Source organism: Gasterosteus aculeatus, chromosome 1 (assembly GCF_964276395.1).
Source record: "Gasterosteus aculeatus chromosome 1, fGasAcu3.hap1.1, whole genome shotgun sequence".
Classification (NCBI taxonomy): Eukaryota; Metazoa; Chordata; class Actinopteri; order Perciformes; family Gasterosteidae; genus Gasterosteus; species Gasterosteus aculeatus.
In genome coordinates this window covers 1,092,499-1,117,676 of record NC_135688.1, presented here as the reverse complement: position 1 = coordinate 1,117,676, position 25,178 = coordinate 1,092,499, and the positions used below count along the sequence as shown (strand labels likewise).

Here is a 25,178-nt window from a genome sequence, read left to right as displayed (position 1 = left end):
GTTCAAACTGAGAGGAACAGAGACTAAAAGTGCATTCTCTAAATGCTGGAGCGGGTCATGCTTCGTGCGTGTGCGCCGAATCGAATAATGACTCCTCACAACTCACAGACAACCGCGAGGAATGTTTCGAATTCATCCAATTATCGATTCGCCAACACAACGTCCCGTTTGACACGTTTCTGAGCGGAGTCCGGCGCCTCGACTGGAAGCTCCAAACGAGAAGCCCCCCACCACATAGCGGCTTCAGCCCAGCGGGGGGGGGCTGCAGAAGCCCTTTAATGCAGGAACTTACTTCAGGTCCGCATCGCGCCTCTTCTCACCGCGGAGCCGCACGCGCTTTGTTGTGGTGACGATCCTCCTCACCGGAGAGGAGCTGCCTGTCCCGCACCGGGTAAGCGCGGTTCCGCCCGGCGGGGGGCGAGGGGGGGCAGGGGGGGTAAATCCAGGGTATTAAAAATAAGACAAACAAAGGGCGCGTTCTTTAAGTCATTGTTTTGTCCGTCGCGAAGAGCCGGTCGCCTTCTGCCGAGAAGATACAGCTGGTTCTCCGTCAGCTCCGAGCCCGCAGAGAGGGAGGAGGAGGAGGAGGAGGAGGAGCGGGAGGAAGAGGAAGGGGGAGGAAGAGGGGGGGGGAGGAAGAGGGGGGGGGGGGGAGAGGAGGAGGAGGAGGGGGGAGAGGAGGAGGAGGAGGGGGACCACCCACGTCTGAATCACTTGACTCATCAATAAACGCTATCGGTCGTGGCTCCCGTTGGGCTGTGAACATCTGGACGACGACACTTTAATAACAAACTATTTGTTTTTATTTGTTATTTCTTAAATTGCTCGCGAGTCTCGTGGCGTTTATCTGGTGGATGGAACGCGGACGCGGCGTGTCATCGCCTTACGAGAGAACACGCTGATATTAAACGCCATAAAGATACAGATGTTAGGCGGGTTGTGGGTGAGAGTCCCTGAGGTCGTATCTGAGGGCGCGGCTGCTTTGATACACTCGACTCAGACTCAATCAGCAGACGCTCTCCTTTCATGTGAACTTATCACACTATTTATGATTATTTGGTGGTAAAAGTCCACGTTTGTTTGTGTGGTGTGTTTCTTTGTGTTTTGTAACTACAGTAACAGTTCAAATAAATAAGGATTATTAACTCTACAGCATTACAGCAGCTAGCTCGCTAACTAGCCGGTCGCTAGACGAGTCGAATAAAACTGAATGCTTTCGTCCTTTCTGTGTTTGAGTCGCCCTTTAAACTTCCTAAATGATAAAATATTTCTTGAATGCGATCAGGAGCCACTAGCCGCTTCCTCTCTCTTCCTTTTATCCCCATAAATCATCGGCTCACCCCTCTTTTCTATGAGCCCTTTCATTGTTGGGACTTTCCCGCCGGCGTGTCGCTGCTCGATGGAGGAGCAGCCGGCCTGACGTCAGCGTCTGAGTGGCAGCTCGCCACGCCGCGTCCTCGCCGCGTCTATTCATCGCCTGCACTGCACCGTCTCCAGTGTTGCACAACCAGCAGCTTCCTGTTTCTGCTCCTCCGGGATCGTGACACCTGAACTCTGGTTTACCCCCCCGAGACTCGCTGAGCCCCCCGGGGCCGGAGCGGGATGCGTCTGGGGAGGAAGGGGCCGGTATAAATAGACGCCGTGTCCCTGCTCGGGTTACCTGGAATACCAGGTAAGCAACAGACGGGTCAACGCTGACAGGCGACCCGGGTGGTTCACGGGTTTCAATTTTTTCAATTGTGGGCTGTTAGTAATTTTTGAATTTGTTTTTGTTTTTGTTTCTACACAGTGACGACGTTCAGATTAGTCACTGCTTCATATTATAAAGCTGCATTCTGTGTAGTGACCAGCAGGGGGCGACTCCTCTGCTCCCATAGACGTCTATGAGGAAATGACTCTACTTCTCTGTAGTGACCAGCAGGGGGCGACTCCTCTGCTCCCATAGACGTCTATGAGGAAATTACTTCTCTCTTGATTTATTCCCTCAGTAAACATTGTAAACATGAGTTTATGGTCTCAGTCTCTAGTTTCAAGTCTTCTTCAATACAGCATAATGTTTATTTAGTAAATCATGGTCCATTTAGAGTCAAATGGGCGGGGCTACATGCTGATTGACAGGTCCCTAGTCCTTATACGGTCACTTCCTGTTCATTAGTTGAAAAGAAACAAGACCGCTACAGAAAAATGACAAACTTAAGTCTTCATAACGTCCGCAAAACAGGAGAGAGTTCGATTGATTGATCAATAACCCAGAGACGCCGTGCGTCCTCAGGAGAGACAGCGTTTGGAGACGATCCTCCACCTGTGTGCCGAGTACAACAAGGGAGAGACCTCCTGCGACCCTCTGCCCTCCGGTAGCACCGGTTTCCCCGGCGGGCCGTCCAACAACAACGCCATTGGAGGCCCCGCCTCCTCCGCGGCGGGGGGGCTGCACCTCCTGCAGAGGCAGCGGGAGAGCGACGAGGAGAACCTGAAGGAGGAGTGCAGCAGTACGGAGAGCACCCATCAGGAGGTGAGGACGTCGGTGCTGCACGCCAAAGACGGACAGGTCAGAGGCCCCCGCTCGCCGGCTCTAAGCAGCATGTGCTTCTGCTGAGTCTGCGCTTCGTACCGGGGCCTTCAGGGACCGTTGGTTAATGCAGCTCTAAAACGCTCTGTGCACCACAGACTGCACCACGCAATGCATCATGGGATAAGTGCTCTGCTCAGTGGTTTTCTGCTTTTTGCGCCGAGTGACAGGTCTCTACGAGAGACGGCGGCACGACGTCACTACGTCTACTACTACTTCATTTATTGGATGAGAGAAAGCCAACATGGCGACTGCTACATCTCCAAACTCGACTTTACATGACATCAGTCCACAAACCAGTGAGGTGACGTCATGACAACCACGTCCCCGTCTGCTAAACAGCCAGAGCGTCTGACTCTCTGCCGGATGCGTCGTGGTTACACACATATTTTCCCCCACAAGACGCAATGATGGACGCACACTTTACTACTGTCCACAGGTGAAACAGCACCAAAGGGGCGATGACATCACGGGGCGATGACATCACGGGGCGATGACACGGCAGCAGAGGGAGTTCACTTCCTGTGAGTAAAGATGAGTTGTGTCCCTTTAACTCATTCACGTCCCACCATGGAATGTTGTCGTGACACAGTTCTGCTTCCTGTGTGACTCAAGCTCCGCCTCCTTAGCTGACACAACTTCTACTATTTTATGTCGTATAAAAGGAAATCTCTTCTTTAAGGGTGCAGTTTGACATGGTGCTCATTAGCAGCTACACGTAAACTCAAAGACTTCAAAACTATTACCTAATTATCCTCAATGTGAATAAAATACTAAAATCATCAACTGGAATCAAATTAATTTTTTTAATTCACTCTTTAAAAAATTGTTCTGAAATGTAAAAATTATTATTATAATCATTACCTACACTATATAATACATTATGATGATCAAACGAACCATAACGAATAATTATAATAATAAACTATAAGATGAAGACGTTTATTATAATAATGAAATGTCGATAATAAAACTAAAATGTACCCTCATTAACTCGGTTTTAAAGCTGGCGCCTAAAACTCGCTGCCCCACGACTTCCTGTCTCCTCTGAAGGTGTGAAGGAATCACAGGCGGCTCCTTCTCAGGACGTCACCCTCATACTTTCTTATTTGTACGTTTTATGCAACTGTATCAAGGCCTCCGACCTCTTGCTCCAAACCCATGTGGGTCGTTTCAGATCCACCAGGAGGGAAATACACCGGATCTCCCTCTGTTCTGTCCCCTCGTTACCCCGTTACCCCGTTACCTCGTTACCCCGTTACCTCGTTACCTTGTTACCTCGTTACCTCGTTACCTTGTTGCCTTGTTACCTCGTTACCTTGTTACCTCATTACCTCGTTACCTCATTACCTCGTTACCTCGTTACCACCACCAAGTCTCATGTAACGTTGTTTTAAACGTTGGAGAAAACAGCAATCGAAGTGCAGAGTGAGACAGGACAGTGTGTGAGACAGGACAGTGTGTGAGACGGGACAGTGTGTGAGACAAGACAGTGTGTGAGACGGGGCAGTGTGTGAGACGGGACAGTGTGTGAGACGGGGCAGTGTGTGAGACGGGGCAGTGTGTGAGACGGGACAGTGTGTGAGACAGGACAGTGTGTGAGACAGGACAGTGTGTGAGACGGGACAGTGTGTGAGACGGGGCAGTGTGTGAGACGGGGCAGTGTGTGAGACGGGACAGTGTGTGAGACAGGACAGTGTGTGAAACGGGACAGTGTGTGAGACGGGACAGTGTGTGAGACCCGGTCCTACCTTGAGACAGGCGGACCGGCTGTGAGACCTGCAGCCCGTCCACGCTGCAGAGGTTCCCACAGGGGTGCAGCGTGATGACCTTTGACCTGTTGTCGATGTAGCAGTGCTGGGCCTCCACTCCGGGGCCCTGGATGCTGATGTCCATGTTGCCGTGACCCAGTGTGGTCCGTCCTGTGAGGGGGGGGGGGGGGGGTAGTGGGGGGGTTAACGTCTGATGAGGTTCAATAATACCTAATAATGAGACACCATCATATCAATGAGAGGTCTCTGAGCGGGGGGGGGGTGGGGGGGGGTCCCAGCAGGGGCCGCTACAAATAAAGTCTGGAAAGGTCACTTAGGTCAATTCACAGCACAGAGGACAAGAGACGTAAAAGGGGGAGGAGCCACACCAAGATTCCAGGTAAAAGAGATCTAGAGTCCGGGGAAGATACTGGAGATCCATTACACACACACACACACACACACAATGACTCACACACAATGACTCAATCTCCCTACAGACCCACATGCAGCAGCAGAGACGCAGAGTCTGGATCAGGACTAAAGTCAGCGTGTCTCACCCTCGGGGAGGGGCAGCAGGGTGATGGCGGTGCTGAGGCGTCCACTACCCAGACTGACCAGGTGGGGGCGCTCTGCCTGGAACTTCAGTCCTTTCCCGCTCTCGATCAGGTCCAGCGCAGTGCTCTGAAAGGTCAAAGGTCATAAACAAAATTAGATTTTTGGATGGGACTTTTTTTTCCACAATCATCTGATGTGATACGTGTGATTGACATCTGATCGGCATGTGATTAGCGTGTGATTAGTGTGCCGTGGATGAGTCGATGTCTCGCTCGCCGACTCTATTATGTCTCTCTATTCTGACCCCCCCCCATGCCTAAAGCGCTGCAGAGTTCTCTGCACAGCGAGGAGGGGCGTCGCCATGGCAACAGCGCTCCGCAATTAAGAAACCTCCTGCAAGGCGTTTCAGTGATGGACACGGAGACACGGAGACAATTGAGCTTTTTAATCTTCTTCTTAATGGGAAATGAGGAAAAGTCTCTGCTAGTTTTTAATCATTGTCATATTTATTCTTTATTATTCTCCTGTTGAGCTTCTACTGGAAATAAAGATGTTGAGTCTGTGGGTCAACGTGAAGGTTCTTGAGCACTTCCTCCCATCACCATCATCATCATCATTATTATTATTATTACTACTACGAGGCTCAATAATACACAACAAACTAAAAGACTAGACTCTAAATACGAGATTATCTTACTTCACATATCGCAGCCTTCATTTGAAGGTTCAAGTCTCCTGCGTCCGTCCTGTCAGTCAAATCATGTTTTTAGAGTTTTACTTGTTGACAACTCTGAATGTGATTATGAATCAATAAACAACTGCCAGAACACAACACGTGATGTTGAGTGACAGCTGGCGGCTCGCTGGGAGCGACGGGATACAAAATATGTCATTTTCTTGTCGATAACTAAAAGCTGTGTGAGCACGATCCAAGGCTTCGATTGGCCGCGGGACGGACGATGACATCATCACGGCCGGCTCGGTTTTGCACCTCAGGACTTTTGGAGAAACGGGAGGTTCTTATTAATCAATATTCAAGGAATTTAAGGGCTTCAGAAAGGCCGTCCACAAACCAAAGGGTGATTCCGCCCACTTCCTGTCTACAGTCTAGGCCCCGCCCCCCCACTCACCTTTAACACCTGGTGGGTCTGCAGTCCACACTCGGGCATGTTCCTGTTCAGGCGGTCCATGTCCACTGAGCTGTCCACGGCTCCCTGAGACACATAAAGATCCTGCGAGAGGAAGTGACATCATCACATTAGAGGAGAGCAACGGCCGCCGTGGGTGACGTCCAGATGTTGTGCGTTTTGTGTTTTCATGGTCAGAAATGTTCCCGTATTTCGTGGTATTTTCACTCTGATACACACTGAGACAGTGTGTGTGTGTGATTCATGCCGTCAGCGCGCGCACACACACACACACACACACACACACACACACACACACACACACAAAAACAGATGGTAGACAGTGTTTAGCAACACACTGAGGAAGTGACACGCTTAAAACGCACACAGTTAAATCCCTCTGTAGTTCACACATTCACTGGAAATCCGCCACCTTGGCTGAGCTCTAAACCCCCCTCACCCACACACACACACACACACAGACACACACACACACACACACACACACACACACACACACATTCCTCCCTTCTTACTCATTTTTGGGGTATTTCCATCAGGCACTGAACAAAGAGCTATAAATACATATTCCACGCCTGTGTGTGTGTGTGTGTGTGTGCGTCTGTGTGTGTGTGTGTTTGTTGTGTAGCCGGGTCCGAGCCGGGTCTCCATGTGAGCAGGTCGTGTCAGAGAAGCCTCCATCAGATCACCGAGAACCAGAGTACACGCAGCCGTTTGCCCAAAAGGTGCTTGTGATGCTCCGTCCTTCAGCGGGACGCTCATGGCGTCCCGCTGAAGGACGGCCTGCAAACCGCAAGTCACTAAGCCATCGGCCGGAGAATAAAAACAAGTTCTTGCTCCTCAGGTCCCATTCTCCAGCTTCTCAAGGAGGTCGCAATGATTACCTTCCTCCAGGTGTCCGGCAGCGTCTCCATGACCTGCCCAGAATGAGGACACCTCGGAGGTCCTCGCTCCGTCCTGATCTCAGCCTCTGCAGAGTCCTCTCCCCTGACTCCCGTTCAGGAGGCCGACCTGTTGCTGCTTGCTGCTACACTAAGACCTGCATTCCTGCCTGGCAGCAAACAGACGTGTGTGACGACCCGAGGAGGAGGAGGAGGAGGAGGAGGAGGAGGAGGAGGAGGAGGAGGAAGAGGGGGAGGAGGAGGAGGAGGAGGGGGACAAAAGAGGAAGGGAGGAAGAGAGAGTGGTGACGGACGTTTGACAAAAATAAAGCTGAGAATAAAAGTGGAGAAAGAGGAAGGCTGGGCTCTCTGACTGCACCACAATACCAGCATAAATGAAACCATCATTATCTGCACAAACACATTAAAAGCTCAGCGAATCGTACTGAGGTCAATCTGCAACAAGTGCGTCGTGTTTGTCTTCTCATAACAACAACACTACTAAAGGGAGTACTTGGTACTTATTTTAATTATGAGTAGATTAGTTCTCAAGAAAAGGTGTAAATGACGCCTAAAAAGGTCCATTGACTCCATGAGGCTCTCAACATGGCGACGGCTGAGCAAGCAGCTTTTAGCTAACGGAGCTAACGGAGCTAACGGAGCAACGCTCATTAAAACCTACTCCTCATTTGTGTCGTGTATTTACGTGTATGTATTCAATGTCTTGAAGTTTGGAGAACATCTTGATGGAGAAAAACTGGAGAAAAGTATAAAATCAGTGGTTTTCCTGAAGTGAAGCTACGTAACAAAAATATTCATGTTGATTTCTCTTTTCACATTAAGGAACAAATGGCTTCCTGGATTTGTTAGACCCATTGACCTCCACTTTGTGTACTTTAGCAGTTTTGTCTTGGTGAGGCTGGTGGAGGACGTGAGCAGCTTTTCCTTTCTCTCAGATCCAGAAACTCGATGGACGGACAAAGAAGTCCATTTCTCCCCCCAGTCCCCCCACCCCTCCCCCCACGCCAGGGCAGAAAGGCCGGCGTTGTTTCCTGTGGGCCCGGCGTGGATCTCACACGTGAGGGATCTTCACGGGCGGGTTTGTGGAGGGCGGGAGGAGGCTTCAGCGGTCCGGCGGGACGACGTGGAATAGACCACTTCCACCGCTTTGTCCTCTAGGACCAACGAGGTTCTCGTTTAAAGGGCGAGAGGCCGTCTCACAGGATGTGGAGATAATCAGGAATGTGGAAGCAGAGGAATGGAGCCTCAAACAGTTTAGTCCTTCATAATATAGGATCATGAACCAGTCCCACTGTAGTCCTGATCCTCTATAGACCTCCATCAGATGTTCTATTTCCATAGAGTTCCTCTTCATGACGTCATTGGCTCCAGCAGGTCGGCTAACGACCCTCATGAAGCCTTTTACTCAAAATAACCCGTGGGAGGAGGAAGACGTCGAGCGGAGGGGGGGGCGAGGAAGCGTCGGCCTGCAGGTGTGTCCCAAACCTCCTGGCAAACACACCTGGCTGCTTTATGACGGGCCAACGGATTAAGATAAAAAAAAGAGGAGGCAGAGTAAATAACGCCGCCTGGAAGGACGCCCGAAGCGCCTTCGTGTCTTACAGAGAGACTCTGAGTTTCCACCCCGTAAGGAAAGACAGGGCATTACAGAAAATCAATTAATCGAGGGTTTTACCAGCGTTTTATTGTTTTTATGTTTATATATTTTAATTATTACACATGAATCACATTTTATTTGATGGTTGTGACGTTTCCATATCGTAGGGAATCTTTACTTCCTAATATCAAGCTAACATTTGCATCTTTAAATGCTTTGCAAAAACCAGAGCGCCTGACGTTTAAATGCTTTGCTGCGCACGGCGGGAAGCGTGCGATGGGGAGGAGACCCGGATTCATTATTCTGACACGAAACCCGGAGAGACGCTGGCAGCTAAACGCACCAGCTGCCCCGTCTCACACACACACACACACACACACACACACACACACACACACACACACACATTACAGTGGAAGGAGACGAGACGCAGCAGACAATCTTCCTCGGGGACAACAAACACAACTGTTTATGGGCTTTGCACAAGTGAATCTTTTATTTCACCAATAAAAAATGTCTAAGGCTTTTATTGCTTTTGTTTGTTGTGAATGTGCCGATTGTCGTTCTTATCTTCCTCATCTGTAACCAGTGTAACACTAAAGCATGGTGGAATTAACTAGCCCGCTAACTAGCCAGCGGTCCATGAACAAGCTAGCTGAGTTGTTAAACTAGATACATGAAATCCAAACGAAACCTTAAATCGTCGGCTAGTTAGCTTGCTGGCTCGTAAGCCCACTCTGTTGGGATGCTAAGCTAGCTACTGAAGCTACATCCGGCCATGATTTCACTGATACAATAAAGACTTGTTATTATTATGAAGACTAAAGAATTGTGAGCGTCCCGCTACCGGGATTCAAAAGGAAATGACCCTTTTAGTCTTTTTTCATTTCTAGCAGCAAAAGCCTAGAAAAGTATGACTTAACAGAAGAAACGCGTGACAAATATGATCCTGGGTGACTTTGCACGGAGGAAACACCAGCGGCCTTTACAGACGAGCCTGTGCGGCGTGTTTGTTATTGAAAGAGACGCGTGAAGCTGCAGCGCAGCACTTCAGAGGATCACAGAGTCTTTCATTACTAGATTATCGTCTCCGGTGACCTTAGAAATTACACCTCAGCGCCTCCAGGAAAGAAGTCCACAGCGCTGACAAGCGGCGGCGCCTCGGGGCCGAGGTGACTCAACCGCTCCGGGAGCGATGATGGAATATCCGTACGTCCGGTCCCAGATCTTTGCCATCAGCTCAACTCTCCACATGTCTGCTGTGCAGCAGGTTTACGCCACTGAATATCCGTCTTTTGAAGATTAGACACAAACTCACAACAAACGAGGGCAAGTCTCTCCAACAAATACTCCAGGAGACGGAGGTGAGCAGCTTAAAGGTGCTTCAAGTGTCCGAAGCAGAAGAACGAAAGTCTCCAAACTTTCTCAGAAGGTTTTGTTTTTCTCTAAATAGTTTAGTTGAGTTGGTTTATGTAACGTTTATTTAGGAGCATGCAGATATTTAAACTCCTTAAAGAGGATCGCCACTCTCGATATGGAGCTAACGGTGCTAACGGTGCTAACAGTGCTAACGGTGCCAACGGTGCCGTAAGTTTACTTGGTGCCGTCCATCTCTGATCTATTTCCAATTCTTACCAAAGAAATAATAACAGGAACTTCAGAACTGTTGTTCTGCACCACAGAATGATGACGATGGTTCTGCTTCCAGAGCAGAACCTTTGAGCGCGCCGCCGCGGCGCTTGCAACACAGCATCGAGAGTAACGGTTTTAATTCCACCAGTGGGACTAAAGGGGGGAACCAGTGCGAGAGGCTCACTGGGAATGTGGCGTCCCAGTGCTCAGCGGTTCCCGTTGACTTTTGGCTCAGAGCTTTGAAAGACGTGGACAGACATTCCAGCCCGGCGCTGGACAAAGAGGCTCTTTCAACAGCAGTAATCCTCTGGAGGAGGAGCGGGAACGCCGCCGGCCTGCCGCTGGAAACCGGACCGCACGACGCCTTCAGCTTCACACAACCAGTGAATGTTGCGCCGAATCATTGATCGTCGATCAGAGACGGATGTGTTTCTCGTTTCTGATCTGTGACCGCGCGGCATCGTAAACAACCAATCGGTGTGTAGGAGGAGGAGCTGGTAGCGTTAGCCGCACCGCTAATGGAGACCAGCGAACCAACAGAGGTTCACTTCAGTTACACGATGATGCGTTCAAGCTCTGCTCAGTGAACAGGAGAACATTATGATGTTACCGTGACGTGTTCACAGGAATCTGTAAAATGTTTGTGATAAGTACAGATGTTCACATGGATATAAAGATATAAATTATGATCTTCCTAACACAAGCATAAGCCCCTTATTATACAGAAGACATTCATTTATCTTTTTATTCCTAAAATTTGAATAGGCTGCTTTGGGTAAACAAGTACACATGACTAAACCTAAACATTTATAATGTTGTAGGAGCTTCTCAATGTTTTGACATGAAACAGTCTTAATAAATATGAAATAAATCAAACATCTGATCAGACGAGCGGCATTAACGAAACGCTGATGTGGCCTCGCAGATCTCAACATCATCGGCACACGTTCCCAGTGTCACTCACCCGGCTTTCTCTCCCTCTCCTGCTCAGCTCTCATCCAGAGCTTTAAAATCCACCCAGAGACCTTCTCCCAGAGAGCAGAGCGGCTCCTCGCCGTGTCGGAATGAACGCTGTTAAACCACGAGAGGAGGGCGTGACGGGGGAGGAGGCAGCGTGGGATACCCCTCTGAGTCATGGAAACTGGTCCAAAGAGCAGACCTGTGTGTGTGTCTGTGTGTGTGTGTGTGTGTGTCTGTGTGTGTGTGTGTTCTCATTCAGCCTCATTAAGTCTGGAAACACTCACTACTTCCAGAAGGAAAAGCTGCATCATGTCACTACTGAATACACACATTCTCTTGTTATCAGGATGGAAAAGGTCACTCGGATTTCTTCTGTTGGGAGATTATTTATTTCTGTCTAAATGTCCTCCTAGTCTGACATTTTCGTATTAGTCATTTTAATTTGAAAAACTTGATGTTGGTGACCTATAAAACGTTCCACGCAGTAGCTTTTAATTAACTTTTTAAAGATAATATTTCCATTCATATTTAGTTGTACTCCATATTTTTATTTATATCATCACATTTTCTATTTATATCCTGTTTTTATGATCTTGACGAATTTTGCCAAATCTCTTCAATGAAGATCAAGTTTCCTTTATAGTCTATGACACAAACATCAGTCAGCGCACACATTTTCCACCAAAACAGCCAGTGTGTGTGTGTGTGTGTGTGTGTGTGTGTGTGCAGAATTACTACGTTATCAATCCAAAGACAAAGACAATCTACAAAAGGTCACATCCCAATCTGCAGATAAAACGCACTCTGATTGGCTGCCTGCTTTGTTTGTGTGTGTGTGTGTGTGTTGCTGTGTGTGTGATTAACAAAGTGTAGTCAGTCAGTAAGCGGCGCTCTATCTTTCTCACTCCTTCCTCCTCCATCAGCAGACGTGGCCTCTGAATCGCGGTCGAATGGCGTCACGTTAGAATGAAGTGAAATGACATTGATGCTCATGAGGTGTTTTCACTCTACAACCCGCCGTGATGCACCGAGACGTCCAGCTTCTAAAGCAGAACATCCACCTGCAAGATCACCGTCAAGGTCACAAGGTCGGCTGCAGCTTGGAGCAATAAATATTTGCAAAAGTATTTTGCAAAAGTCTTCTCTCAACTAAGAGATTTGCTTTTTGAAGACACAAATATCATTTAACAAATGAAGGAATATCAAAATCATTTTAATTTAATAAATATAGCCGAGAATATTAAAAGGTATTTTAGTTGTATTTTGAGAAAAGAACAAGCGCTGTAAACTGAGAAGCAGCTGATGCCACTTTAAAGACTAAACTCAACAAATGAGGTCTTGAAGCAGCAATAAAGGATGTTTATTGCTCTCAGAACGCGGTGGAACATAAAAACGACTTCTCTCAGTCGGTAGAAAAGCATCGCGAGCGGCTGCACCAGTTGTGTCTGCGGCTGATAAGCGAAGGACAACCTCCACCTCCGGGGGGGGGACACAAGCTCCGGATCCCACCAGGGACGAAGACTAAACATCAGCACCTGCTGCTCTTTAATTAAGCTCCATTATTAGTTCATCTACCGAGCGCCTTCTTGGATTATCACAATAAAAGCATGAAAACAACAACATGGAACCCGACGACCAATCAGCTACCGATCATGAAACGATGATGTCATGAGTTCAGCATTTATTTATTGACCAATAGTGGTGGTTGTGCTCACAGACACACACACACACACACACACACAGTCTGTCGCTGTCATAACACACACACACACTGACCTAAAGCCATGTGGCTGCTGACACACACTGTCTGGCTGCTCTCGCTCACTCTCCCTTTACCGCTCACTCTGTCACACTCTCTCTCTTTAGTGCTAACCCTCTCACACACACACACACACACCACACACACACACACACACACACACACACCTTAAACACGCGCCCGGTCCGGTCGGCCTCGCCCCGACACGAGGGGACACAAGGCCTTCATTCTTTCGGGTGGAAGAAATGCTGCGTTGTTCAGCAATGTGGAGAGCAGAAGGTAAACGAGGTGGTGAAGAAAGACGGCGGTACAGTGGGGGGGTATCGGGGGGGGGGGGGGGGGGGGGGGGGCAGGGGGGCATTTATCTCCTCACACTGAAGCTTCTGTTACTCTGAGCCACCTGATCCCTCATGCTCACCCCTCGGCACGGAGTCCGCTCTAATAAACAGGCCTCTGGGTCATTTGAACATGTGGGCGGGAAGGCGAGAGCGGCGGCCATCTTTAATGCGTATCGCCGTGGCAACTTGGCCGCGACCTGAGGAGGTCCGGCAGCGACGAGTGACGCTGCGACAGCGCGATGTTTCACCCACGCTCTCCTGTGACCACGAAAGATGCTAACAGATTTAGCATTTAGGTTTGCAACTAAGAAACAAAGGCGCTAACCATCAGGCAGCTGCTAACTAGCTTGCTAATTATAAGTCGATTCCCACTCAGATCTTTAAAAACTCCTCTTTCTTGCTGCTTACTCCTTTCTGGATTTGCTTTGTCAGGAGCCCTTAATCGGGGTCAATGAGGGACAAACTTTATTTACATCTAAACAGACCTATTTTACTTGGGTAGAATACACACGCTACTAGACCCTTTCTGTTAGTAAATGATGGCGTATTGTTGTGGATGCGTCTCAGGGGGTCGCGCCCCTTGAAGGCCTAATCGCTTGGCGCTCCGCTTTGCGCTCCGTGGCGGACGGCTGATCAGTTAGCACGCTAACTAGCGTCTCCGTTTTACGGCGCTGGTCTCCACAGCCGCGCTCTCCTGCCCGGCGGCTAACAGCGCTAACAGTGCTAACTTGAGGGGCCTCCAGCTCACTTCCACTCGGCTGTTTGTGCCTGACAGCTTCAATGTGCGCGCAGCGGATACACCAATGCACGTTTATACGAGTCCGTCTGGACGCAGTAAACACAGGAAGCACGGCGTGGGCCGGCCTCCCGGTGACCGCCAATCACTTAAAGGTCAAAGGTACGCTTCCCCACACACACACACACATCAGAAACAGTAAAAAAGCTCTTTCGCTCCTTTCATCTTTAATGAAAAGCATATTTGGCTCTGCCCCCCCAGCACCCACGTACCCGCTGAAATCCTCTCGTCCTTATAGAAGCACACGGCGGCGCCTGAGGAAGCGCTCATTATGAACATCAAAGCGTGGACTTGATCCCCGGAGACGATTGGAGTGTCTCACTCCGGCAACGAGGGGACGAAAAGAAGACACTTGGACGTCAGGCGGAAACTCAATTACAGAGCGATTGAGGGCCCGGTGGGGGAGGTGGGGGAGGTGGGGGGGCGGGAGGGTTTTAAAGGAAATGGGTCATCATTTTCTGTTCTTTTCTCTGCCAGGATGTGTTGACAGGCGCTGGATCAGACTCCTACATGTTGCCCCGAAAGCCCCCCCGGGGGTTTTCTGCAAGAAGCTGTTGTGGGCCCACAATGCACCGCCACAGAAAACAAACGCCGCTTAATGCCGCCACAATAACTTCCACGTCGCTGTCGGTGTCACGCTCCGCCTTCATGGCGCTCCCCCCTCTTCAAGACAACGGCCTTTTGGTGGGGGGGGATTACGAGAGTTTGGCTCGGGGCTTTTCTCTTCACGGTGGCGTCGGACCCGGAGAGCAGAACCCCGGCGCCATCTACTGCTGCTCCGGGTGATCGGAACCATACGGGTTCATGTTAAATACTTAATAACGCACTGGATTTAGAGGCCAACAGAGATCTTATTGATAAATATATATATATAAATATACATATATATACATAAATATACATATATATATATTTGTCTTTTCTGTTGAATTTGACAGGATCCTGTAAAGTGAAGTGAACCTGCCGTAGCGGCTCGGTGTGACGAGAGGAACCCAAACAGAGGATCCAGAGGATTCGATCCTCACGGAGGAAATTCCCCATGAGGACACAGAATGTCTCTGTCCTCTCAGCGTCTGTCTCTGCTCTGGATGCAGGCGGGTCAAGGGGGACATTGAGTTAACTGTCGGTTTCTGCAGTGAGACTGTGTGTAGAGTTTATAATGTGTTATAAAGCTCGGTTGCTTTCTCACCTTCGCTCCCCCTCTTCCTCTTTAACCATCTTCCCAGGAAAGGTGTGACCTCTGGGACAGCTGGCACCAACAGGCGATGGTGTTGAGCACCATGAAACGACTGTGGATGACCCTCCGGGTCGCTCGGCATCTCACCTGACAGAGTGCCATGGCGGCAGTTGCCACGGCAACCACACGGCAACAGTGTGTCGGCTGACACGTCTACGGTGACATAATGAAATGCACACGTCCGGGTGGGCGTCTGGAACCAGTGACGTTGTAAAGTACAACGTGTGGAAGATTTTGCAGCTTCAACGACAATGAATGGAAACGCGTTTTGTGTTTTTTTACAAACAGAAGAAACAGGAAGTGGACGTTTGCGCGTCTCCTTAGTTTGTGGATGTTTTAAAGGCGGGACTTCTGAGTCTGGTCGTTCGTCTTGTAGCCATTTTGTTTTTTGCAACTAACGAAGAGGAAGTGACCATATCTGGACTGAGGAGGACGGCGTATACGTCTCTGGCAGAGACCTGTCAATCAGCGTGTAGCCCCGCCCTAAAGTGTCCCCTGCTTTATGGTCTGTTTGACTCTAAATGGACCATCAGTCACTAAATGAACATCATGCTGTATTGAACAAGACTTGAAACTAGAGACTGAGACCATAAACTCATGTTTACAATGTTTACTGAGGGAATAAATCAAGAGAGAAGTAGAGTCATTTCCTTATAGACGTCTATGGGAGCAGAGGAGTCGCCCCCTGCTGGTCACTACAGAGAAGTAGAGTCATTTCCTCATAGACGTCTATGGGAGCAGAGGAGTCGCCCCCTGCTGGTCACTACACAGAATGCAGCTTTAACACATGAAGCTCTGACTTGATATTTCATATATATATATATATATATATATATATATATATATATATATGCAGTCATTTACTACTCGAAACTGCCGCAACAAAAACAATTTTACCAGCCACAAAAAACAATTCTTTTGAAGTGAGGACATTATTTAAAAAAGGTTTAGCCAACAATTCTAATTCCTCCTCTTCAGCTGTAGTTTTATTGCCTCGGTTCCCCTCAAAGACTCGTCTCTACTAACACACACACACACACACACACACACACACACACACGAGTGAAGCTGTTAATCCATTTGTTGTCAACTGATAAGTGAATTGGCAACTGATAATTGATTAATCAGTTGGTGATATTTATTTTTAAAGAAAGCATCAGAATTGTGATTGCAGCTTCCTAAATGTAAATATTTTCAGTTTTTTTTTTTACTGTTCTTTGACTGTGAACATTTGAGGCAATCATCTCACATTATATGTCATTTAACAAACCAAACACTCGATTAATGGAGAAAACAACCGACAATGAAACAATGTTTTTCAACCTTAATGCAACTTGAGTATCACCGTGTTCTCAGTTTTTTGGAACCGTTTCTGTGTTAATTGATCTTATTTCCTGTTGTCGTCATCGGCCCTTTAAAGCGGTGGATCAACAACAAGGCCGAGATGAAGAGGCAGAGACACAATAAACAACAACAGGCCTCTCACAACCCTTCAGAGAATCTCTAATTATCACCTCGGTGTCACCGGCTGCAGATCCCCTTTGAACCAACGTCCAGTCGCTTTGAACCAACCGCTTCCAACCAAATTATCATACACATATATGTATATATATATATACATATACATATATATATATATACATATATACATAAACATGACGTGTTTCTCTGAAGGAAAATAACTCACATCCTGTTTGCCGGAGTTTAAAAACCGGAGGAAGCAACAAACCACGGGAAAGAGCCAAATGTAAAAGAAGAGCAGCTTTCAAGATTTCTTCTTCTCTAGAAAAAGACAGTTGTGAGCGGAGTAATAAGTAGAGTAACAGCGAGCGCGCTGCGTGGATCACACAAGCTGCTCTGGTATCTGGATCCTTGAGTCCTACCTTGAATCTCACTTTCTTCAGCATGATTGTTCCCAGAACTTCTCCAGACTGCCGTCCGGCCTCGCTGTGCCCACTGAGTCCTCCTCTCCTCTGAGAGCCGACTCACCGATAAGCAGCGGCTCATTCATCCCCAAAACAAGCCCACCCCCCCCAGCCCACCTCCTCCTGCTCCTCCTGCTCCTCCCTCCAGCAACAACGATCAGTCCTTATGTGGCCGCTGGTAAGCTCCCCTCGTCTGACCCTTTATAGACCCCCCTCTTCATCTCAGCATTCAACCATCTGTCGAGGCGAAGCGTCCTCAGACCAGCTGGTTTCCTCCTTTAAAGGTTTAGAAAAATACTAAAGCATCCAAAGAGTGAAGCAAAGCTTCGTGTGTGTAAGTTGCATTCTCTCTCCTGACCAGCAGGGGGCGACTCCTCTGGTCGCATAGAGGTCTATGAGAAAATCACTCTGCTCTTAAATCAAAAACGATAGTGGGCGTCTGTTTTCTCGTCTTTCGTTTAGAACCAAAAAACGAGACAAACTAACTCCCGCGTTACGTGTAGTGAACCTGCTGCTAACACATCCGGTCGGACCAGGATTATTTATCTACGTTAATGAACTTTTCTCCTGTTACCATGGTAACCGCTGGCTTAGCAGACGTTCCATTGCGTTGATTCTTACTGTGAAAATCGACTTACTTGCGGTTTTAGCGGCTACGCGTCGTATTTTTGGTTTTATAGGCAAAAAACAAACGGGATTAACAGAGTAAAAAGTTGTCAGTTTGTCTCGTTTTTTTGGTTGTAGACGAAAGACGAGAAAACGGGCATCCACTTCCAGTTGTGATTTAAATCGAGAAAATTGTGGGATTTGTCTTTTCTACAAACAAAATGTACACGGACCTCCTGATTTATTCCTTCAGTAAACACAGCAGCATCTCCTCCTCTTCCTCCAGGAGCAGAGCTCCTCCTCTGTGGGAACCAGGACGTAGGAGGGAGAGGGACACCAGAAGAACCAGAACCAGGACGGAGGGTTTTCTGGGAGGTAGGAGACACTTCCACTTTAGTCCACAGGGGGCGACATCAGCACTAACTGAAAGGCTGCTTTAGTATCTTTAAAAACACAAGAAGCAAAGAGACTTTTCAATAATACATTTTATTCCATTAAAGATTCTTTTTTTTCTAATTGTACATTGGAATGTCAAGATTCCCCTTCAGTAATCTAGTTAAAAATGCTCAATCTAGTCATTTTCAACCCAACATCCACACAACCATTTGCTAAATTGAAACTTGGGGAGTACAAACGAAAAAAACAGAAAAAGAAAAAACATGAAAGAACATGAAAAACAAACTGTATATCGATTAATGTTGATGTACTTTCAGAATGAGTAAAGGATGACTGGGAGGTCAGGGGGGGTCAAACATCGGGTCACTAAGCCTCTGATCCCAGATCTGTGCGTCTGGAGTTCCACGTCCGCTCTGATCTGAGATCTGATGACGCCTCAAAGCCTCAGAGTCCTTCTATCTGATCGCTGGAGGGAAACATGGCGTCTAAACAACGAGGAGTGGCGGCAACGGTTCTACGCTAAAAACGGTTAAAAAAAGATAGGAATCGGTGACCATTTCTGTCAGATGTCATAACCCAGATTAGTGGTAAATTATACAGTAGAAAAAAAAGAAAAAGGAACGCTTCAGTATGCACACGCACACGCGTGTTTCCTCCACAAAACAATAAATCAAAGCTTTGACAGTTTAACGATTAACGAGCGGCTGAATTATGGAGAAAAAAAAAAAAAAGTGAAGCTGTTTGTTGGTGAACCGTCGTCATGCGGCGGAAGGATGCGGCGGCGGCTCCTGGCCCCTCCCCATCCCGCATGGCTCCTCCCCCCAGGCAGCAGTCATCCTCTGCTCTAGTCCTCCTCCCAGTGTAGTTTTCTGTGTGCGTGTGTTTCCTGTTGAATTAACTCTATATATAGATGCTCCGCTCATACAAACATATAAACACTCCAGCGCTGCTCTTCTGCCCCCCCAGGAAGACGCTTGGCGCAGTCCTGTCGATGTACGGTCTCTGAGATCGTTTACAGGGTGGGAATCTTTCTGTGGGACCCATTTGGAGTTTTTATGTTTGTCATTTATTTATTTTTGTGGTTGTTTTCTGGGATTCTTTTTTCAATTCTTTTTTTTATTTATTTTTTTTTACAGGATTTCATATTTGTCGACAACGAAGGAGGTTTCTGAAGAGAATCTAACGGGGCCGTCGCCGTCCACGTATGTCGCTTTGGTAACCTGGCGGGAGGAAATGAACATCAAGGTCATCGTAAAGAATATTTCTGCTGTATATAAATCTTTATGGATGGAATCAAAGTTCACCTAATTTGAAAACACACTTTTCTGGATAAGTGACTTGCATTTCATTCATGATCAAAACGCTTGATCCACTAATCCTTTGGTCTGATTGGATCAGCCGTTGTGGGCGTGGACTAAAACGCAGCACTCAGACTGACGCGATCGTCCTTTCACAACAAAACCCACCTGGATGTCGCAGTAGTTGCGCTTGGACACAAAGGACACGTTGATGGGGAAGAAGTCGTTGGGCTGTCCGGCGATGCTGAACTCCAGGCTGCCGGTCTTGTTGTTGGCGTCGATGACGGGGAGGCACCACTCCAAGAGGCTCCGCCTCCCGTCGTGTTTGTACTCTCCGTCCAGGTCTCCGATCAGAGGGGCGCCCACGCCGGCGCTGCAGGGGGGGGGGGGGGAACGTTTGAACAGTTACATCCCGGCCGTCAGATCGTTATCTTTCCAACTGTTCCTGAACTCATCAGGTGAGACGAACGCTCGGTGTGTCGTCGAGGGGGACGCGAGGGGGACACGAGGGGGACACGAGGGGGACACGAGGGGGACACGAGGGGGACTCACGGCACGGGGATGCTGATGACCACGTCGTTGAGCTCCAGGCTGTCCTCCTGCAGCTCGTACTCGATATTGACATCACAGCCGGCGCCGCTCTCTGAAGGCCAGCAGTTTACTGAGGAGAGGACGTCACAAACAAAACTGTAAACAACTGTAAACAATCACAAAGCAGCAGAATGACCGGCGCGTCACGTGAACCCGATCAACCCTCGTAGTGAGAATAAAGGTTTACTGACCATCGTTACCGGCACTGTAAAGTAAAAATGTTCGCCGTTGTTGTCAAATGATATAATCGTATTTTTCTTAAAGATCTGAATTGTGCGTTTTGTGCAGGCAGCGGAGAATAGGACTAAAGAAAGGAAACGATAGAATTGAGAAGGACTCTTCAGGTTGACGATCTTACTGGTTAGCGGAATGAGGGACTCGTCCGTGGTCTGTAGTCTCCACTTGAGGACGCCCACGTCGTTGTTGAGGGGGAAGGACTTCTCCGGGTTCTTCAGGCCGATCACGGAGTCGGCGGAGAACAGCTTCTTGTCCACGTTGGGGTGCGTCTGAGAGGAGGAGACGCACGTTACTCCCCCGCCGTCTCAGAAGGCGTCCTCCTCCAGAGGGCGCGGGACGTACCTGCAGCTGCAGCCCTTTGTTGTCGTTGTTGTTGACGATGAGGCGGATGCGTCCGTGCTTGTCGTCCGTGACCCGGAGCGTGATCATGCCGAGCACCTCCATGTTCTGGAGGCCGCCGTCACGGCCGCAGGTCAGCGAGATCTTCTCCTCCACGCGCAGATGTACGCTGGAGACCAGACACACAGCGGCTTCAGCAATCTGACACCCCCCTTAGCCCCCCCGCCCCCCTCCACATTAAGCTCATTAGTGAAAATATGACATCATGATTGATTCATCAGAGACCAACAGTCATGTGACCGTAAATCAGAGAAAGCGAGTGGACATTTTAATTGGTGCATCTCTAATTGTATCACATGAGAATACACATAAAGAATATAATACTAAAGTATTAATCCATTAGGAATAATATAAATGGTAATGTGCTACAACTATAATGATTGTATATCTATGTTTTATAGTTATTATGTTAATTAAACCGCCCTGCTCATAGTTCAGTTACTAACTTAGAACCTATAAGTAACAATAATTCATATTACGGCTTCTTGGTTTCATAATAGTGACGTAACACTTCAGTAAATTGATTTTTTTTGTGCTTCCAGACGACCAAATATGGGCGTCGAGCCGCGTGCGGGCAGAGACAACGTGTCCATACCTCTCCACGTTGACCGGGGGCGGCAGAGCCTTAGAGACATCCGAGCTCCTCTTCCCCGTGTTGGACATGATGGTCTCCCCCTCGGACTTCAGCTTGTCCACGAAGTTGTCCACCTCTTTCCCTTTGGCGCCCAGTTTCAGAGCTTTACTGGGTCCACTGGGTCTGGAAGAGAGAGAGGATGAAAGAGCGCCACCTTCTGAAACGCCCGCGATCACAACCACGGCGAGGCCCTCTGATGCGTACCGGACCGCGGCCGGCGTCATCTTGGGCTTCTCGGGCTCGATGATGGAGTCGCTGATGATGGAGCCCGAGGAGACGCTGGTCATGCCGGCGCTGCCGAAGCCGCCGAACGCCGGCACCTTCTTCCCGGAGCGCTCGGCGTCCCTCCGGGCCTGCTGCAGCTCCTTGGCCTTCCTCCTCATCTCCGCCTTGGCCTCCCTCTCCTGGGTCTGTGGCAGGGCAGAGTTCACAGGGACGCACTTACACCGCTGCACGCCGGCTGCCAGCCGTTAACGGCAGGAAACACGCGTAGACGTACGAGATACATTTACAGCGGGGACGAAGCGGGTAAATCCAGCGAGCTCACCTCTCTGACGGCGCGGAACACCTTCTCCTCGTGGGAGTCCATCTCTGTGAAGGTGCGGATCTGAGCCAGGTTGACGTTCTCTCTGTAGCCGAGCGCCACGATCTCGTCGAAGGCGAAGATCAGGTCGAAGCAGTGCTCGGATATCTCGCTCTCCTCCAGCACGCGGCAGTACTCTGGGATCTGGCAAACCAAGGCAGGGGACAAGCTTCAAGAGGCTGAAAGCTCGGCTCCACTGATCAGGAGTAGCAGCACTTTGACAGAACTTCATCATCAAGATGAAACATGTTTGGGGCATAAATGCACCTGTTAAATATATAACAACCGGGTCGATACCGGCTCTGAGTAATTCTAACAAACATATTTTATCTACATTCTAATGCATCTATTAATCACAGAAACACTTAAAAGTAGTTGACGGATTACTGGAGCAGAAAACCAAAAATAAAGTGACAATGGAGCGCAAGTTTGTGTAAGTGAGCTGGTCAAATAATGACTACAAAATGAACTTAACATGACATGTATGCAGCACTATTTTCTCCTTCACCCACAAAACATCATATCGTCATAACTGAATTATGAAAAACAACAGTGAGACAGTTATTTTTTATGTATATCTGAAATAAACGATGGTATAAAATGGTATATTATTGTTTTTACAGAAACACATTGTCAGCCGCCAGCTGTTTCTTTTGAGCTTCAAGTGTATTTCCTGTTTGCTTTCCACAATCCTTCTCAAACAGACCTTCCATGGATACACACCAGAGAGTAAAACACCTCACATTCACTCATACGCCAGTAGTGTGCAGCTCATTAACTGTGCTCGCACCCCCCCCCCACCCCGGGACGCACGGCGTCGCTCCAAGGGTCCTCACCACGCGGGAGAAGAGTCTGAGCGTCTCCAGGTCCTCCAGGATGTTGCTGTTCTTGGTGGTGATGAGGACCATGTAGAGTTTCTCCAGCGGCTGGTACACGTAGCGAACGCTGTCCGTTTCCACAAAGGTGTGCTGCTTGCCCGTGTTCATCAGCTTAGGGAAGGCGGCCAGGAGGCCCTCGATGCGCGTCCGGGTCATTTCCACAAACTGCCGCGATACGATGGCCTTGCCGGCCTTGGTGCACACCGCCGCTGCCAACAGCACCTGCAGGGAGAGACCAGCCTCGACCGTTCAAAGTGCCTGCAAGCTTCAATGAGACGACGCATCGCGGGTTCTGAAGATGCTAATGCAAGTAATACTGCTGAAGGAACTAAATCACGGACGGTTTCTCCTTTCTACTCAACGGTCAGTACCCAGAATCTCCCCCAACGTTTTAAGCATCCGCACATTTAATATCGTCTTAGAGCAAACGGCTACGGAGGGTTGAACAAATACGGATCCGGTTGGACCCGCTTCAGCCTCCGGGTGCAAGAGGACCGATGCACGGAACCGGTCATGGTCTTAACTGCACCACGGAACACATGTGCGCCGGATTACCTCACGTCTACCGCGTGCATTTATGTCGAGACACAAAACCGTAAAACTTTAAATCAGCAGACAGGTCAGTGGGGGTCGGCGAGACAACGGAAGTGTGGACAGAAACGACACGTTTACGTTTCCACAACCTGCACAGAGGTCCGATCCCGCTGTGAGGACATTGTTTGTGTCCCTAGTTCACTGACGTCGCTCCACGTCAACAGTGGATGAAGTTACAAACGAAAGACGTCGACTGCGATGGAAGCTGAACTTCTTGTCAAATGTTGGCGACCGACGACTGGACGTTGACAGCCCCGAAAACACGTCTTAACACCTGGCTAACTTTAATTATAACACACATGTTTATTTGCGTGGGCCTCCGTTAAAAGAACGGTGTCGGTTCTGTCCCCGGCTGGAGACAATATGACAGCAGGTAACGTTAACTCGGACTCTGCTAGTGACAGAAGCTAAGCTAGCTCATCAAGCTAGTTAACGTCAGCGACGTCCGCAGCCTCGGTGCCGCCTTCTCGGCGGGTCTTTGGACTCCGTACGAGGCCACCAGAGTTCCTTCACTTCGTTTAAGTAACTCGTTATGATGTCAGCGCTGTCAGCTCAGTGAAGAGCTGCGTTATCTTCTCGTGTTAGTTCGCTCTTGGGACAACCGAGCTAGCTGTTAGCTAGCCCCTAGCTCGCCGCCAGGTTAGCCAGTGTTATGAGAATTGTCTAGGCCCGATAAAAAGCCACGGAAACACCTTCTGGTGTATCCACTCGCCGCTCACCATTTTCGGTCTCTCTCTCTACGGTGCGACGATCTTCAGTCTCTCGTGGCTCCCAACTCTCGGGGATTTTTCCTCTCACTCCCGAACGGCGAGGTGCCAATTCTCCGCCGACTTCCAAGTTGTGTGATTGTTAGCTAGCTAGCTAGCGTCGATATGGCAGCAGCGGAGCAGAGCCACGTCTCCACCGGAAGAGCCGCTGGGACCGCCCACCGCGGAAACCGGTGACGTAGGCTCGAACGCGCTGGCCCTGTTGCGTAAACACAGTTCCCTCGCGCTGCTCCCACGGGCGCTGGTTCCCCCGGTTCGATCCCCCGGTTCGTTCCTCGGTTTCTGGTCGTGCGACGGTGCACAACTCACCAGCCCGCGTGCTCACGTGCGATGTTCTTCTTATGTTCGTCAGAAGAATCCGAAGCCGTTTATCAAATGTTCCACATACTGGGATTTGTTATGGTGGATGTTGCAATCAAATTAGACGATAGAATAAAAATAAATAAAATACTCAGACTTGGTTTATCGGGAGTCAGGATCAAGTCGAACACTCGAGGAACTTGACATGGCGGCTGGTGCATAACATTGGACAACAAGACAAATACACAGTGCAGGAAATATGAACGCAGTTTACATGGTTTTATGAACACACTTAACATCTAAAGTCATCTTAGTTTCACTTAATATCTTAGTAATGGATAACTTTAAAGAAAAAACAATCGGTCCTCATTGATCACCATGAATTTGGTATCAGTTTTCAGTAACTTTCTTTGGTCATCAGATGTTACTACTTAAAGTGTATGATATGTAGAGTAAAAACCTCAACTCGTTTCAGTTAAAACAATGTTTAATTTGTTTCACTGCGCTTTTTCAATGATACGCAAAGAAAAACCTCAATGTGTGAGAGACTGAGATCTCAACCCCTTGTGTTGAGATCTCCTCATGGCAGTGTAGTGGATGGATGAGGCTCTTTGTTAACATAACTTCATGTTTAACACATATTAGCTTTTAAAGTAATTCCTCCATAAAGTTCCATGTACTTGACAGCAGCTCTCAGTAGATTCCTCCACTTTGTCTCAAAGG

The 25,178-nt window shown here is 48.6% G+C and overlaps 3 protein-coding genes across 33 annotated transcripts in view; 1 reads left to right on the top strand and 2 right to left on the bottom strand.

Annotated features, from left to right (window-relative positions):
* The window catches only part of LOC120813528 (pleckstrin homology-like domain family B member 1), a 44,277-nt gene extending 26,994 nt beyond the window's left edge, over positions 1-17,283 (bottom strand). For 20 of the 30 annotated variants that reach the window (XM_040169415.2, XM_040169453.2, XM_040169573.2 and 17 more), the window contains exons 1-5: positions 11,122-11,226; positions 6,911-7,077; positions 6,009-6,110; positions 4,881-5,004; positions 4,321-4,491 (exon numbers count right to left, since the gene is read on the bottom strand). In XM_040169415.2, coding sequence (XP_040025349.2) covers positions 4,321-4,491; positions 4,881-5,004; positions 6,009-6,110; positions 6,911-6,940 — 427 coding nt within the window. In that variant the 5' untranslated portion in view covers positions 6,941-7,077; positions 11,122-11,226. Of the gene's footprint in view, positions 1-292; positions 602-1,340; positions 1,381-4,320; positions 4,492-4,880; positions 5,005-6,008; positions 6,111-6,910; positions 7,078-11,121; positions 11,302-17,130 lie in introns of those variants that run through there. The other 10 variants (XM_040169731.2, XM_078106470.1, XM_078106462.1 and 7 more) reach the window with 5 other exon arrangements.
* Positions 1,603-4,960, top strand: LOC120815016 (pleckstrin homology-like domain family B member 1). Its single transcript, XM_078104635.1, has 4 exons — positions 1,603-1,626; positions 2,273-2,548; positions 3,009-3,093; positions 4,821-4,960. Exons 1-3 carry the CDS (start codon positions 1,603-1,605, stop codon positions 3,048-3,050), a joined length of 342 nt encoding a protein of 113 aa, XP_077960761.1. The 3' UTR covers positions 3,051-3,093; positions 4,821-4,960.
* Positions 17,284-18,245: 962 nt separating the features above from the next.
* Positions 18,246-24,689, bottom strand: LOC120825261 (coatomer subunit delta). Of its 2 annotated transcripts, XM_040186795.2 has the most exons (10): positions 24,108-24,689; positions 22,753-23,016; positions 21,881-22,060; positions 21,538-21,743; positions 21,295-21,456; positions 20,643-20,808; positions 20,422-20,569; positions 20,025-20,133; positions 19,641-19,845; positions 18,246-19,394 (listed from the first exon to the last, which is right to left on the bottom strand). In XM_040186795.2, exons 1-10 carry the CDS (start codon positions 24,108-24,110, stop codon positions 19,305-19,307), a joined length of 1,533 nt encoding a protein of 510 aa, XP_040042729.1. In that variant the 5' UTR covers positions 24,111-24,689; the 3' UTR covers positions 18,246-19,304. The 2 variants fall into 2 exon arrangements, with proteins under 2 accessions (XP_040042729.1, XP_077962436.1); XM_078106310.1 differs by having other exon boundaries at positions 21,295-21,743; positions 24,108-24,502.
* Between the last annotated feature and the right edge of the window lie 489 nt (positions 24,690-25,178).